This window comes from Daktulosphaira vitifoliae, unplaced genomic scaffold, assembly GCF_025091365.1.
Source record: "Daktulosphaira vitifoliae isolate Bord-2020 unplaced genomic scaffold, ASM2509136v1 Scaffold_1, whole genome shotgun sequence".
NCBI lineage: Eukaryota > Metazoa > Arthropoda > Insecta > Hemiptera > Phylloxeridae > Daktulosphaira > Daktulosphaira vitifoliae.
In genome coordinates, this window is record NW_026099572.1 from 34,794,691 (window position 1) to 34,812,811 (window position 18,121).

General features: G+C 32.9%; 2 protein-coding genes across 4 annotated transcripts in view; both read right to left on the bottom strand.

Annotated features, from left to right (window-relative positions):
- The window catches only part of LOC126910486 (uncharacterized), a 37,155-nt gene extending 35,760 nt beyond the window's left edge, over positions 1-1,395 (bottom strand). The window contains exons 1-3 of the mRNA XM_050693108.1: positions 723-1,395; positions 202-248; positions 18-168 (exon numbers count right to left, since the gene is read on the bottom strand). Of these exons, the coding sequence (XP_050549065.1) occupies positions 18-168; positions 202-248; positions 723-1,395 (871 nt within the window). The remainder of the gene's footprint in view (positions 1-17; positions 169-201; positions 249-722) is intronic.
- Positions 1,396-14,066: 12,671 nt separating this feature from the next.
- Positions 14,067-17,827, bottom strand: LOC126894368 (uncharacterized). 3 transcript variants are annotated; one of them, XM_050665324.1, is made up of 3 exons: positions 17,026-17,827; positions 16,525-16,671; positions 14,067-14,329 (listed from the first exon to the last, which is right to left on the bottom strand). In XM_050665324.1, the coding sequence occupies exons 1-3, from the start codon at positions 17,792-17,794 to the stop codon at positions 14,109-14,111; spliced, it is 1,137 nt and encodes a 378-aa protein (XP_050521281.1). In that variant the 5' UTR covers positions 17,795-17,827; the 3' UTR covers positions 14,067-14,108. The 3 variants fall into 3 exon arrangements, with proteins under 3 accessions (XP_050521281.1, XP_050521280.1, XP_050521282.1); XM_050665323.1 differs by having other exon boundaries at positions 16,477-16,671; XM_050665325.1 differs by lacking the exon at positions 16,525-16,671.
- Positions 17,828-18,121: the final 294 nt, after the last annotated feature.

Consider the following 18,121-nt stretch of genomic DNA (forward strand, 5'->3'; position numbering starts at 1 on the left):
AATTAGAATTTATATACCTGTTTTAATTATTGACGCAGGTGTAATTATATTTAGTTCTTGGGTACGTGTAATCGTTTCATAACATACAGGGCACGTTTTTATTTTCTCAGAACACGTTTCACAGCACCAGCCATGTTCACACGGAATATAAAAATAAATATTATCGACCTGACCACTTNTAAAAAAATGAATATTATCGACCTGACCACTTAATTTTTTATCCTCGCAAAAAGTGCAAGAGCTTTGATCTACAGCAAAAAAAAAAAAAGAAATAATTGTTAAATAAATTTAAAGTTAATAAAGTTAAAATTTTAAACTTTAGATATATTTTAGTTTTAAGTTCAAAAGAATTCTAAGAATTATTTTCTAATGTATTATTTTAAGCTTCTAAAACTCATTNTAATGCATTATTTTAAGCTTCTAAAACTCAATAAAAACTATAGCGGACACCTCCGAAACAGGTATATCTTGAACATGTATATTCTTTAATCGAATTTTATACTTACAGTATAATTTAATTCGACATTTAATAAATTAGCCATAAATTCTATTGTCTTATATCTGATTAATAATACAGGATAATAATTTATAAACTATAAAAATAAATTTTTTGTTTTTCATAAAAAAATTGTCTTATGTAATAAAAGTTTAGGACCTAAAGTAACAATTAATTATTTTTTTTACACATTTTATTGGATAGAAAAAAAATTCTACTTTCTTACATATATCTCCAGTTATATATTTAAAAAAAAGATAATATTTATCCAAATCCATCAGCTTTGAAATTATGCGATTATCATATCTCTGTGTAATTTGTAATTTATTTACAGACATATTATTCATCGATTCGACACGAGGTTCATTAACAAAGTGCACTTTATCTTTCATTAAATGCATACAGCCTAATAAATCATTTCTATAATTTTCGTTTTCTTCATTAAAATTGTATTCCTCAGATTTGTGGTTTTTGTAAACATCTAAAATACATTCATACGAATCGGAAGAAATCCAATCTCTATTAAAAATCGATATAAGTTTAGCAAGATTTTTACTAAATTGTTTTAACTGATCTGATATTGTAGCACCATNAAATTGTTTTAATTGATTTGATATTGTAGCACCTTTTTTATTCATTTCTCTTGCAAACTCGCAAAACCGATAAATGTATGTAATTCCCATACTTTCCACAACGTTCAAAATGATTGCATAACCCAGAGCACAATGTTCATATTTTAAGCATTGATCAACCATATCCGACAAAGATCTGTCTATTATTTCTATATTTTCATAAGGAACTTCTTTATGACTTACTAGACGACTCCAAGGTACTGGACAAACCATTTTATCCATTTTCAAACTCCTATAATAGGAATGATCCATAAGCTTTAATCCCATAATATTTTTGTAGTCCTTTTTAAGTTCTTTCAAGTCCTTACATGTGATATTACTTAGATCGACATCACAAATCGATTGGTTGATTGTTTGAATAAAAAAAAATATTAATTTCAATTTATTGAGTAACATATTAATATCTTAAGAGATTATTCAATAATTTTTAAATTTCATAAATGTTCATCAATTAAAATAAAATAGTTTAGAAATAAATTATTTACTAACTAAAAAATGTTCAATTACTGTAACAAGACTATTATAAGAAGTAGTCACAATTGTGTTTTAAATAGCAGATCAAGAATAAAATTTTAGTATATAGTTGAGTAATATTTGAACAATTGTAATTTAAAATACTTTTTTTTTAAATTATACGCAAGAAAATGTTTTCTTAATGTAACATCGTATATTATTCCCTAACACAAAACGCTTTATAGTAATTCAAAAATAAATAAATAAAAATATGGGTTTGCGTCGAGGTTGGAGTTACTATTTGTTGTTTTTAATAAAGATATTTCTCGGGGTATGAGTACAAAGGTTTGTAAGAAAAAAATAAGATAGAAAACTGAGTGATCTTTATTTATTAATATACCAATTATCGTGATTAAATGCCATATTCTTTAATTTCAATAATTTCATGTGTACTGACGGTTATCAATGATAGGTGAGATTGAATAACCTTGTGTGTCTACCTAAAGTAATGTGGTGGCTATATATGATCCTTCTACTTAACTCCTGACATAGATTCTTATCAATAAAAATCTAACTATGCCTTTTAACTCAGTTAAACACGTTATTGATTTATTATTACACGTTATTTAATTTACCTAATATATTTTTATTATTAACAATCACTTCATTTTTCTTTATTCCTACTCAAACTATGTACTCATAAAACTTAATTTTAAATTGTATAGATTATTGGTGAAATCATTATTTTCCTGCGTTAATATTGCCTGTGAATATTCTAAAATTAATATACGCTCATTCTTTTTATGAAATGCACAATATGGACGCAACGTATCACTTTTTGTACGTAATTTCGACTACTGACACATGAAAGATGAATTGAAACGAAACGTGTACTGTGAACGACATCTAACATGATAATTAACTTGGGGTTACTTTGATAACTACTATTTACATTTTTTTTTATGTATGTAATTTACATTTTATATCTTTTAATGATTCGTCAATACTAAAAAAAAATTACAGTAGGACATGTAAAAACTATGATGATTGGCTACTAAATGACGCATTAATCATAATTGCAAATGGCGATCATCAAATATTGGGTATGTTATTCTGACGAAAAAGATAAAATAAATAGTAAAAAAGGCATAACTCATGACTCTGAGTCTAATCAAGAACCTATAGTCTAGTGAACAGAATAGTAATATTATTTTTAATTAAGTCAATGCAAAATTTTAAAAACAAGGAGCGATAGAAAATTTGTAGATTGTTGTTGTAAAAAAACCCAGCACAGGGGGGTCGCGGCACAGTGGTGACGTGGCATAGTTGGATCAAGTATAATGATATCTGACAGTGATTAAAATCACTAACCGGCGTCTAAGCCAGGCCGAGTCCGGGTTGGGTGGAATACCTGTAGGCTGAGGATACTTGATAAAGGTCCTCAGTGCTACAGGTGTCTGGAACGTGGGCATATTGCCCACGCATGTAAGGGGCCGGACCGGTCAAAGGCTTGCTTCAGGTGCAAGAAGGAGGGGCACCTTTCCAAAGACTGCCCAAATAATGGAAAGAAAAAAGAAGAAGGTCAGGTTTCAAATCTGACCAAGAAGAAGAAGAAAGACGGCCTACCCCCACCTCCAAGTGGTCCAACCCGGGCAACGGACCCTCTAGTAGGGTCCGGCTAACGGGGGAGGCTACGCCGTGCTGGGATTCGGCTCTGGTGTAAACTTGGGCCGTATCTCAGCGCGGTGGTAAGAAGACGAAGGCGACGTGGGTCGCCCCGAAGCAATGCCTCACGGCAGTTCCGGGGCGGTCCACATTAGGTCGAAAGGGAGGGAAAAAAAAAAAAAAAAAAAAAGGATCCACCGGTCGTCAAGCCGAAGGAAGCCAACGTGACGGGTAGAAAAAGGAAGAAGAAGAAAAAGCGCCCTGCTGTCCAAGATTCGATCTCCGATTCAGTCGCGCCTACCCAGACGCAGACTGACGAGAGAGCGACGAACCGGGCAAACTACCCGAGGTCTGCAGAAGGGGATGCGGGAGGTACTCCCGCTGAACCGCTGTGGTCCAAAGTACTAGGAAGGAAGGTAGGAACAATAAAGAAGAAGGAGGAGACGGCGACCGCGCCTAAACCTCCACAATCAAAAAGAAGCCAGAATGCAGCGAAGCTGCGGTCAAAAGTGCCACGCACGGAAGCTGTGGTGATCGGCCCCTTGAGGGAGGGTCAGAAATATGCCACAGTTATGGGTATAGCCATGGCTGCGGTTGATCTTCTGGCCCTGGGCATCCAGGTGTCCGGGACCAGGAGAACACAGACGGGGGACGTCCTCTTGGAGGTCAGGGGGTCAGCGGAACAAGCGGACCTTCTGGCGGCCATGTTAAAGGCGGCCCTACAGGAGATGGACGTGCAGGTACAACGTCCCTCGATGACCTGCAGTGTCCTCCTACTGGATGTGGAGGAGTGGCAGGAGGAGCAAGATGTGCGCCAAGCACTGAGCGCCGCCCTGAATTCTCCAAATGGAGAATTGCCGCCAGAAGTGGGACCTATTACGGTCCTCACTAACATCGGTGGTAAAGGACGGTATGCGAGGTGCGAGGTGCCCCTCAAAGTTGCTCATCGCCTGGCAGGTCTAGGCCGAGTCCGGGTCGGATGGACGTCCTGTAGACTGAAGATTCTCGATAAGGGACCTCAGTGCTACAGGTGTCTAGAACGCGGGCACATAGCCCACGCGTGCAAGGGACCGGACCGGTCGAAGGCCTGCTTCAGGTGTAAGAACCTCTCCAAGGATGCCCTTTTTTTTTTTTTTTTTTCACGGTCGACATAATGCTGGACGCCCTGGAACTACCGTGAAGTATTGCTTCAGGGCGCCCAACGTCGCATAAAACTCATACCGCCGTCTTTTGACTCAGCCCGAAATTAATCAAGAGCTGAGTCACAACACGACGTTGCCTCCCCCGTTAGCCGGATCCTAGAGTGGGATCCGTTGCCCAGGTCACACCACGTGGAGGTGGGGGTAGGACTTAGCTAAGGGTGGGCATAAAAGAATTCACAAACACATAGAAACATACACAAACGGTGAGGAGAACGGGAGATACCCTAAGTAGGCCTCTCCTTTCCTCCCACCTTCTTGGGGCAATCCCTCGCCCTGTGGCCCGCTGCCCTGCACGTGAAACACGCGCCGGTCCGATCGACGCCGTTACAGGCCGTTTGCACGTGGCCCCTTTCGAGGCACCTGTAGCAGCGCGGTCCCTTATCCTGTGGGACCCGGATGGGATGGGCACGTGCCCCATCCCACCCGGAGCCGTGTCAGTCCGACCAGCGGTTGATGGGGACCTCGCACCACGCGTAGCGGCCCTTTCCACTACCATGAAGTCGGACTGACACCGCACCGACCGACACACCAACCCCTTCTTTCGAGAGGATAGTGGTCAACGCCCCTACGACGTCCTCTTCCACTATCCACTCTTCCACGTCTAACAGCATGAACGCCGCGGACATCACTGGGCGATGTACGCGGACGTCCATGCCGTCCAATGCCTCGCTGACCTTGGCGGCCAGCAGGTCGGCCTGGGCACCGGTTCCCGGGACCTCCAGGAGCACCGCTCCCGTCTTGGTCCTGCGGGTACCGGAAACCACAACGCCCAGCACCTGAAGATCGACGCCTTCCATCACCCTCTTGACCACGACCGAATATTTTTGGTCCTCTTTAAGAGGACCGATAACAACGGCCTCGGTCCGCGGGGCCTTCGCCTTTATGACGGGTCTCTGTGCTGAGACGGGAGGTTCGGGGTTTGGACGAGGTTTCGCCGACCGGTTAGGAGCCTTACGGCGGACTACGTCCGACCACGTATCTTGCGGTGGCACCGCAGGCGCTACCACGTTCTGGGACGCCCGCCGCAACCGCAGTCTGCGATTGTGGCGCACCATCGTTTCATCGGACACCCGCTTCACCATCGTTCCTGCCATTAGCCTTCTTACGCCGGCGTTTCCGTACCCGTTTGACCACCTTGGCGGTGGGTGGCAGGTCGCCGTCTGGTGCGCTTTCCCCAAGGGTATTCGACGCAGCGACTCCGGTGCTCAGTTCGCCGACGCTCACTGCAGCCTCGGGGTGCTCCATTTGTGTTCCCGCTTCCTTGGTGGGTACCTTCTCAACCCGACCCAGCATGGTTCTTTCATCGGGTGGGGCCTGATGGACCCCAACTCTTGACGACGGCTTCCTTCTCCTCTCTCCCTCCAGTACCGCTTCGAGTTTCTTCGTCGCTTCCTGGACCTCTCTATGGACTCCCATACCTCTCCGTTTGTCGATGACACCACGGAGTACTCTGACTTCGTTGACCATGGTCGGAGTCGCAGTCATTTCCTCCTTTTCCGGCGTGGTTCAGCTGAGCTTCTTAACTCAGTCAGAGCCTGGCACGACAGGGCTATCTGTTTAAGAAGGAATGCCAAATGAGTATTTGGCACCTCCTTCATGAGGCTTCCCTCTACCTCCGCGGCTCTGGAGAGAGAGACGAGGTGGTTGAGGCCAGCGTCAAAACGTCTCCTCATCATCAGTAACTTGGGCGCGAACGCCCCCTGGACCCTGCCTCAACAGTCCAACGGTTTTTCCCAGTCGCTGGATAACGACTGGGTCAAGCCTGCGTTAGCACTTTCCCCAGCCGGTCCTGGAGTCTCCGAAACTCCTGGCACTGTAACAGTTTTTTTATCCTGGTGTCCTTCCATATTTGGTTTTGAGGGTTTTACCTGCCGCCAGGGGATTGGTTTTCGGTGTTACCTTCACCTAGGTGGTCGCCTTACCAGGCTATCGGGCCCACCCGCCCGTTGTGAAATTACCCTCGCTCGCTACAGCTTATTCGTCCACTCTTGGAGTGGCTTATATCACGACTACCCTGCATATCTGCAGGGTTAACGAGCGATCGAGGGGCTCGCTGTCCGCGACCGCTTATTCGTCAGTCCAAATGAATGGACTGCTTATTTTGCGGCTAACCTGCATATCTGCAGGCCGTTCCTCTATCCGCAACCTGAGGACGCACCCGATTCTTCGAGCTAGGGACGCTGCGCTCGTGCCGACGTTTCGTAGCCCCGCAGAGCCCGATCACGCCGACACTGTAACGCAGCGCAACGGGTCCAAGGACTGCCCTGTTAGAAGAAAAAAGAAGAAGGTCGGGTTCTTAACCCGGCCAACAATGGAGAAGACTGCCTACCCCCACCTCCACGTGGTCCAACCCGGGCAACGGACCCTGTAGTGGGGTCCGCCTAACGGGGGAGGCTACGCCGCGCTGGGATTCGGCTCTAGTGTGAACTTGGGTCGGGTCACAGCGCGGTGGTAAGAAGAAGCGAAGGCGACATGGGCCGCCCTGAAGCAATGCCTAACGGCAGTTCCAGGGCGGTCCACATTAAAGTCGAGAAGTGGAAGAAAAAAAAAAAAAAAAAAAGATATCATTATACTTGATCCAACTATACCACGGCACCACTGTGCCCTGACCCCCCTGTGATGGGTTGGGTTTTTTATTACACTTCTTTGGTTTTTAGAAGCTTTTTTTGTATTAAAGCATTTTAATAGAATAATTTTTATTTAAAGGAAATTTTACAGATTATTTATTGATATTTTACGTGTCATTACAATGTTTTTTAAGGTATTTAAGTCGGGGCTCTAGTTATAATTACTATATACGATAAAAAATTTGATGTACTGAACCTTGTAATGGACGGGCCGGGCCATTTCTGTAAATTTTTCGATCAGATCGAACCTCAAAATAAAACGCAGATACTGAAATGTATCGTCTTTTGTTTTTTTGAAGTCGAGAAAAATAACTTTGAAATTTGAACTAGCTAAATTTTCATTTTTATTAAGTGATGAATGAGACGTACGGTTTTTGAAACGGTAACACTTGGATTTATCACAACTGTGGCACAGAATTTTTTTTTAATTCTTTTTGAGTTAAAAAAAAATGTTCAACTCATTTTATTTTTATCTCATTTAGATTCAATAACTTCAATAAATATCAAGGATTTTATTACTGTAGTCTCCTCTCGTGAGAAGAAATTCATATTAATATTATTTTACTATGTGGTTTTTTTTTTTTGTTGCTATCATTTATTTTCTCAGCTCTCATTTGACCTACTTTTTTGACAAATTTTTTTTTTTTAATTAAACACTATCTACAGATTTGTATCGAAGCGTTTTTATAATAGTGATTTTAATCATTGTCAGATATCATCTATACTGGACCCAAATATGCCACGACCCCACTGTGCCGCCACCCTACTGTGCTGGGTTTTTTTTTATTTCAGCTTGGAAGTTTGAAATCGATTTTAATCTAGTTGAATTAATAACCATCAAATATTGGAAAAAAATCCCTTAATTTTAGAATTTTAGATAAATATATTCTATAAAAAGTTATAAATTCAACAATATTTTTTTAAATAAATAACTCTAAAAACAATAATTGTATAAAATTTGTTTTTATACTAAATTACACAGTAAAATCATATCACTATTTCTATGGTCTCTTTTTTTTTGATATTATTATTAATTTCTAAAAACGTGTATTTACATTTTTAATTGATTTCATTTTTAATATGTTAAAAATAATCCGTGTAAAATGTTGATTCAAAATGTCATGCTTATCTATATTTTGGTTCCTTTACAGTTGATCATTATGAAAGTTTATAATTTAAAAATATTTTAACTTTTACCTTTTTTGTAATTCTACATGCAGGTTTGAACTTGATATCTTCATATAGAAAATTTTATGAATATTTAAAAAATGGTTATGTTTAGATTGATATAAAGCAAGGAACTTATATAATTACTATTAACAGTTTACGGAAAAAGCCCAATATTTCGTTAAAATCAGTTATCTTATTTTTAGTATTTATATCGTAATAAATCATTTTAATAGAAATACTAATCATTTATATGTAACCCTTGGTAATTAAATTAGTGATGGACATTTTTCAATATTTTAAACTATCGAATAGTTTTAAAAACTATTCGATTTTATTGTGTAACTATAGACTATTTTTATTATTCGAATATCTTTTGAATGATTATGAAATAGTTCGGTAGTTACTATTCGATACTTCCCATCACTAGAAGAAATAGATGATTATAATGAAATATTCAAAACTTTATTCCGTATAGTAATATCCTATAGTTTTTAACTAATTAGTAATAAATTCAAAGTTTAGTGGTCATATAAAAAATCTGATTGCAGATTTGAAATCAACTCAAAATATTGATAAATAAAAATATATTTTTGATTCTGTTAAAAATTCTTCTTAAAATCTTTGAAAATTCACAAATTTTAAATAATTTTGATTTTAAAGGTAGGTGTTTTCAAGATTCTTAAAAATAAAAAATAATCTATTATAAAACTCGTAAATGACTGTAATATCAAAAATAATTTTTTTTCAAAATATCAATTTTTTTTTTATAAGATATATCCCCTGTTGGTCGGGGTTAGAATAGACCATCGGTTGTTCCTGCCTATCGTAAAAAGCGACTGAAAGGGACTTGTAGTAGGGCAGCAGCTACTACAATATTGGGTGTAGGTGCAGGTAACTGCAGACGATATAGCAGTCATAGCTGAAAATGAAGAAGAATTGCAAAGGATGCTATGGTGTATGGAAGAAACTCTGCTCAATGAAATGAGCATGAAAATAAATACGAAAAAGACCAAAGTTCTCGTATGCAGCAGGAGCTATAATATTACGACAAGAATACATCTGCAAAATAACCAAGAAATAAAGCAAGTAGAAGAGTTCGCATACTTGGGAAGCATAGTAAGTAAGGATGGCAGAAGTAAAAAAGAAATAGTAAAGCGAATATGCCAAGCTAAGATAGCATTTAACAAAAAGAGAGGACTTTTTACTTCAAAAAATATTAGCATACGCACCAGAATATATCTCCTGAAGACATACGTATGGAGTATAATGCTGTATGGCAGCGAAACTTGGACGATTGCCAAAGAAGAGCGAAGAAGAATAGAAGCTTTCGAGATGTGGTGTTTCAGAAGAATGCTCAAAATAAGTTGGACGGGTATGGAAACAAACGAGGAAGTATTAGAAAGAATGTCCGAAAGAAGAACTTTATGGAGTAGTATCAAAAAAAGGAGAAATGAATGGATTGGACACGTATTGAGACATGGTGGGTTGCTAGGATTGATTATAGAAGGCTGCTTGGAAGGAAAAAATGCTAGAGGAAGACCACGAATGGAATATATGCAACAAATAATAGAGGACCAAGGATGTATTTCTTATGAAGAGACAAAGAGAAAAGCAAGTAACAGGGAAGAGTGGAGAATTGCTACAAACTAATCTCAGGACTGAATACTAAAGAAGAAGATATGAAAATTCCTTTGAAAATAAGAATTTTTATTTTAGTACAACAAAATCTTTGCTATCACTACAATAACATTACAGTTCAATACAATACGTCAAATTACAACAAATTCAAAAGATCTCATATAGTAGAGTAGAAATTTATGAGATTAACTTCTTTAATATTTTTAAGCATTCTTGAAAAATAAAAATAATTTATTGATATTTCTTCAATATAAATTGCAGCCATAAAAAAAAATTTTAGTTAGTAATTCTTTTTACATAAACGACAACGAATTTCACCAAAAATAGATTTTCTATTGGTTTAAAAAGACAAAATTTTATGAATTTTATAAAATATTTCTTTATAAGGAACACGTTTTTTAATTTATCAATGATGGGTCACATTATAATTTTTTAGCGTTACAGGTATTCATTTTTATCAATTAGTAAGGATTTAATGAAAAACATAATCACATAAGTTGTTACAAGAATATTAGACCATACGTTGGTATTATAACATGAAGTAGTACTATTCTAAAAATGCTTGCAAAATGTACTTTTTACTTTTAACATACTTTTCTATTATAAATTACAAATAAATAATAACATTTTATATCAAAGTTACATTAAATTTATATTTATGAATATATATATATGTTTATCTTATTATATAACAAATCATTATAAAATTAGCCAGTGCTGGAATAAATTTTTAACGATCTACTATTTTGAAATTTTTTTTTTAATAAACGAACTCGGCGATGTAGTTCTAGAAATTATTATTTTAAGAATAATTTTTTAGCACACCGTGAGCGTTTGAAAAATTTATCAAAAATGCGTATTGCCGTTAGCGTTTTTCGATTTAAATTCTAAAATTTTTACCTGGTTTGCTCAAAGGTAGCCTGAAAATTTCGTTGAAATCTTTTTTCACCAAGTTATGAGCATTTATTTTTCTGGGAACTCTAGGCCACGCCGCCCGCATTTCTTATGCCACTTTTCTCCATGAAAACAATTTTTTCTGTATACCTCATATACCACTGTAATCTAAATGGAAGGTGGAAAATTCCAAAAATCTAAAATTTAATCAATATTCTACCCGCTGTGATCGTTTGAAATTTACCGCCTGCCTACAATTTTTATTTTTTTAAGTCCACCTGCATAGTTTCTAATAAGACATGATTTTACTTTGTGAATTTAAATTTCGTTTATAATTTATGTTATTGATTGTAGTTTTCACCGATAACACTGTATTTAACATTTTTTTATCGATTAGAATCAAAACTTAAATTATTAAGTTTCCTTTCGTCTATTTGTTGTTTGGAATAATAAGAATAAGATAACTTTGAACTATAGTTGTTAATACACATAAGTATTTCGTTATTACATTTATATTTATAAAAGTAAAAATGTTTAATTTACAAGTGGGAATAATTATCTGGTAAACTGCTTTTGAAGTTATATTTTTTTCACGCAACATGTCGTGCTCAGCGCAGCCGAGTACTCCTACTGGAATCAGTGGCCTACCTGTAAGGACAGGCCGAGGGGGCTAAAGCGCCGTAGAAGCGTGAGCCCTGTAGAGCACCGGGTTTGAGGTGGTTATGGATATTTATTCAAATTATTGAATCTAAATGAGATAAAAAAAAAATGATTTTAACATTTTTTTTCTAACTCAAAAAGAATTAAAGGAAAAATTCATTGTCACGGGCGGAATCAATCCTCGTACCTCTAGCGTCAGTGTTACGGATTCCATAACTGTACGTCACATTTGTCGGTTGATAAAATTGGCAATTTAAGTTACTTAAAATTTTAAAGTTATTTTTCTCGACTTAAAAGTAATAAAAAAATAAAATAATTTTAACTATATATTCTATGTCAATTAGATTTATATAATATTCATTAAAATCAGTGTATTCCCCATATGAGGTATTTTAAATTATATTAAAATACAATATTAAGAAATTTAACATAAAAGTAGCATATTTTTAAATATGACAGCCCTTTTTACCATGAAGACGATTTATAAGTAGAATTTTTTTTTTAATAGTTAAGTATATTACATAAGTCTAAAATTTAAGATACATATAAAAGTGTTAATTTTTCTGGAACATTTTCAAAACTTAAGTTGAAAAAATTTAATTTTTGTGCAGAAAATGNCTTAAGTTTAAAAATTTTAATTTTTGTGCAGAAAACGCTATTATGAATTCCCTCCTGTGTACAGATTTTCAAAAACTTTATATTAAATGAGACAGAAATATCTATAGTTACAATAAAAAAAAATATATTTTGATTCATTCATTTTCCAAATAAGTTATGGCAATTTTTAGAAAAAAAAATGTCGAAATTTACCGATTTTAAAAATCATAATTTTTGAGGGGATTTTCTGCGTTTATGAGGAACGAGCATAAAATTTTCAATTTTTGAGGGTAATATCTTCAACTAGATACGATTTATGATCTTTTGACCTATCGTTGAGAAAATTGTTCCAGCCAGAGCTGAGAAAAAGTAGTGACAGACACAAAAAAAAAAAAATTAAAAAAATAAAAACATCATGGTTGTTTGGTACAGAATGCTTTTAGCAAAGATTTAGTAGACCAGTTGTTATAAACATCATTGATTATATTATATCGTGTGACAGCTGATCTCCAGCGTCTTGTTTTACTCGCCCAGCACGGCAAATCGATGACCTTCGTGTCAATTGTCATCCGTGTAAAGTTTATTGTCGTAAGTCAGTCAGTCTATTGTTTTTTGTGTCTTTTTTTTTTTTTTGTAGCAAGCGCCTTCGCTTGAATGGTAAATTGTTTATTATAATGAATCAAATATAAAAAAAGATATGTTTTAGTTCGGATGGTAATTTTTTCAAAAAAAAAAAAAATTTTGTTATTTAACTATCAAATTATAATTTTGTTTATTTAGTTTAAAAATATAGATTCAATTTTAATTTATATATGTGTTTTGACTTTTTAAAGTTAAATCCAAAAAAAAAATGTAAAATACTTAATAATTGAAAAAAAAAAGTCATTACTAAAACAGATTAATATAATAATAACAGTTATAGTGATACTAAAATGTAGTCATATAAATGTATTTTTATAGTGATTTTAAACTACATTTTTGGTTTTTATTAAGATTAATTTGTTTTATTGTAAAGATATTACGATTGACAGTCAGATAAGTTGCGATTAAAGATGACTATACTTGTCAGTTCTTTTTACTCTTATCTTAATAATAAAACACAATGTGTAAAACAAACTATACTGACGTCATATAAAACATCAAAGTGATTTGTATATTATTCGAATGTGATAATTTATATATTTTATGTATTAATTTATATATTTGATGCTATTTATATATTAATATCTAAATTTTATGATTACTTGTCAATAAAATAATAACATTGCAAGAATGGGACAATGGTGATAATTCGGGGAAACAAAATACTATAAAAAGCAGTCAGTCCTGAGGGCTTGAGAGTATCTATCTCCAGATACTCAAGTTGCTGCTCCTAATGCACTCTCAACACCATCACGCATAATTTATAATCATCATTGTCGAATTTCTCAACTGTTAAAGTTACAAAGTAAATTGATTTGTTTTAATTATTGATTAATATTATTAATAAAAATATTGTAAGAAACGGGAAAATTATCAGGTAAGATTTTAAAAGTCAATAAGAATCTAAATTCATGTAATTTTATAATCCTCGAACAACACCCCGAAATAAAGTAACAATTTTCTTCTACTCAACTCACTCACTTAGATATCCTCCCCTCTTCGTTTTATTTTGACTTACTATAATACGGAGCACAGTTCTCATGGTGAAATTTAACATAATGGTTTTTATCTCCTCCGTGTCAAAATCATTTAATTTTCGACGAGAGGAACAGTGCAAACGAGAAATAACTATTAAAAAAAATACCATTTCCCGAGTATTACTTACGCTTATTATAATACAATTTTAAATTACTAAAGCTGTAACATCATGAACAGACAATATAATATATTGATAGTATAATATCCAGTAACAAGCATATAGTAGCAATCACTGGCCTAGTAATTTAGTCAAGTTTTTATAATGATTAATTTTGAATAGCATTATTTAAAAATGTAATTTTGTACAAACGAGGAACTTGTTGTATATTAGGAAAACAAAAATATTCGTAAATGATTAAAAATAATATTATTAAAAGAAATAACATAATTACATTTATTCATTGTTTAACAATTTTACACGTAATTTATCTTTGATTATCAGGTTACATTCTGTACAATTGGCATTATCAATGCATTTACTGCAATACCAACCATGACCACATGGACTCATTACGTGTTTATTTGGAGGATTCATATTTTGTATTTTTTTGAAGCAGCTTATACAACGTGCTTCTCGTCGATGTAAGACACATTTTGGCTGCACGGTTAAATAATCTAATTACAAATATTGAAAATTAGTTCGTTTTATAGTACAAAAGTTTACGGGAGTGGGAAACTATTTTAATTTTCACTCAATGATATTAAGCACTAAAGTAAAAACAAACTGCACGCGCTTAAGTAAATAAGTATAAGTAGTAAAAATTCAATAAATATATATATATATTGCATTAGTTAGCTTTTATTTGTTTAGTCCTTAGTTACTTGGTTTATATATAAATAATATAAACCAAGTATACAATATTTAAATAGACAACAATTTGTAGATCTGTGGCTTTTTAGATTTTTTTATAATATGTGTCAAGAAAGATATTTTCTTTCGTTTGTCAAAAAAATAAGATTCATTTTTTAACAGCAATATTTGATTTTTTGTACACAAATTAGTATACCAAGAAAATTAAAAGGTTATTGAAAACTGAATTTCTGTTGTTATATCTACTATAATATTTAAAATATACATAATACGACTAAATTTTAACTAGAATATTATTTGTAAATTATACATAACACATATACTTCATAAATATAAATAATAAATGTGTTCACTATGTAATACTATGTAAGTTAATCCCTTATGTCTGATAAAGGTGTCAACTTTGTTTTTTTAAATGAGAACACATATTTTGAATTTAATAAAATGTTTGAATTTTTAATTTAATAGTAAATGGCGTTTGAATTTTTAATATACCTTTATTTTTTTATTATATATAAACACTTAAAGTTTCAAATTTTTGAGTTAATATACATGTATAATACACGAGGAATTATAAATACAGGTAGCTAATTGGTTTTTTATGACATCGATATTAGCAGGTACACAGCATTGTTATTATCAATGGTAGTAAGGCACATTGTTGTGAGTTAATAAATACACTAACTGACAATACAGATTGTATATCTATTGATACTCATACTTGATAATAAACAACCCATGACTGTGACAGCAATGTTATAAAAAACTCAAACATTTTATTAAATTCAAAATGTGTGTTCCCATTTAAAAAAAACAAAGTTGACACCCTTACAAGGCATAAGAGATGAACATAAAAAGTTTTAAGTAGTTAATAATTCAAGAACAATGTGTAACTAAGGAAAACAAAAAAAAAATGTTTGAATTATTATTACTCTGTATGTAATTGAGTGGGTTATGATAAAAAAAATCATTCTGTATATAGAGAAAACAAAATTTTTCCCCTGGTGCGTGGCAAGATATTTTAGATTAAGAAATTTTTTATGTCATTTTTAATTATTGTTATAATTGTTAAAATATTGTAACAGAAAATTATATAAAAGGAAAAGAAATCGACCTCATGACCCCCCAAGTAATGTTAACAAAATTTCTATATTTACAAATGGCCACACTTAATAGCCATTTTTAAATACTTTTTTAACAAAAAATGTTGATAGTTCCATAATAATTTTAAGAAAACTACAGCTATTCTACAATTGAAAAAAATAAAATATTGTTATTTATATTAATAATAAAAAGAATAAAATATGTTTTGAACGTAATTATCAAAAGGCAATAGTTGTTAAAAGAGAAATTTGATTAACGGAATAGTAATTATATATAAAAGTTCATATACACTAATTGAAAATAAAACAATTTTTTCTGTAGCATTTTTGTTAAAAAATTCTACCTACTTCGTAATTGCCTTTCGTAATCTCCTAATTTGAACAAAACTTAAAATTTCAAATAATTTTTATTCGTTATCTTTTTTTTTTTTAGCATTGCAATACCAAAAAAAAAATTTTTTATTGAAATATAAGTTTAGTTCAGCTCAATTTAAAATCAAAAGTCGTACAATACTATAATCATATTGTTATTGCATAAAAGTTTTAACAAGTATTTAAAATAATCATACGTGTTCATTTTAATTATTTTTCAAAAACTTGTCATTAGTTATATTTAAAAGTATTTTTATATAATTTTGTAGACACTTTACTAAGTAAAGTTTAAAGTATAGAGTTTTGTAAAGTAGATAATCATGTAATTTTTAATGCATATATTATATTAGTGGTATTTCTGAAAGGGAGCTAACTATTCTCAATTTGCTAATTATTAATATGCCGTATGCAAAAAATAATAAATCTATAAACCCCTCAATCTAAATTACCAAACATAGTAATTATAATTTATTTACTTCCTTCAACTATTGATGTAGGTGTTAGTATATTTAGTTGTTGAGTACTTGTAATATCTTGATGACATACTGGACACTTTTTCACAAGGCTATAACACAAATCACAGCACCAGCCATGTCCGCATGGTACAAAAATAAAAATTGTATCAACCATACCACTACACAAACGGTTACACCTGCCACAAAAGCTTTGATCTACAGTAAATATGAATAGTATTGTTAAATACTTATATTGGTATTTATTTTTTCAAATTTTATGTTTTAAGTTTTAGTTCAAAAGCTTTTTCAGTATTTCTTTACGAATTTAAAACCAATTAAACAAATAGCCGACAATTTCGAAGATTAATTTCTTTAACATCGAATATATATTTATATTATAATTTGAATTTTTATAAATCTATATTTATAAATTAGCCAATAATTCTATTATCTTGAAATTAATTGACAAATATTTGCAGGAAAATATTTCACAAATTATAAAAATGCTTTTTTTTTTCTTAAAAATTTATGTTATATAAAAAACGTTTTAAAAAAAATTTTCCTCCCTACTTTTATCTCCAATTACATATTTGTAATTAGAAATTTGTGACCATAAACTCAACCCATTCCTAAGAACTTTATTATTATTGTCAGAATACTCTTCTAATTCGTTTATAGACATAGTATTTATTGATTCTACACGAGGTTCTGCTAAAAAGTGTACTTTATCTTTCATTAATTTCATGCAGCTTAGTAAATCCTTTCTGTATTTTCTGTCTACTTTTTTAAACTTGTACTTCTTATGATTGTGTTTGTGTTTTTTGTAAACTTCTAAAATACATTCATATGGTTCAGGTGAAAACAATTCTCTATTAAATATCAGTATAAGTTCCTCAAGATGTTCACTAAAGTCTTCTAATTCATCAAATATATTAGCACGTTTTTTATTCATTTCTATTGCAAACTCGCAGAATCGATACATATATGTAAAGCCCATACTTTCAATAGCGTTCAAAATGATTATATAAGCCAAAGTATAAAAGTGATTATTTACACATTCATTAACTACATTTTCCAAAATTTCATTTTCTATTAATATACCTTTATAAGGAACTTCTTCATTATCTACTGCTTGACTGTAAGGTATTGGACAAACCATTACGCCATTGTTTGATTTTATATAATATGGATGATTTTGAAGTGTGATTTTCATAATATTTGGAAATTCCCTTTCAAGAGTCTGTATGTCCGCATGTGTAATGTGATTTAGATCAACACAAATCGATTGGTTGATTGTTTGAATAAAAATAATAATTAATTTCACTATATTGAGTAACATATTATTATTTTAAGAGAATTAAAAATTACTTATCAAAAATGTTTGAATTACAAGAATTACTGTAACAAGAGTATTTATAAGTAGTAGTCACAAGTTTATTTTAAAAACATGATCAAAAATAAAATTTTATTATGTACTTTAATAATATATGAACAATTGTAATTTAAAATATAATTTGTTAATTATTTACATATGCAAAAATACGAATTTTCTTTAATGAAATGTTTGATTGAAAAAAACAAATGAACATTAAATTTAAAATAAAATACTATAATACTTGTGTATCTATTTTATCTAACAGTTTATTTTGATTTAACTGTTTCATAT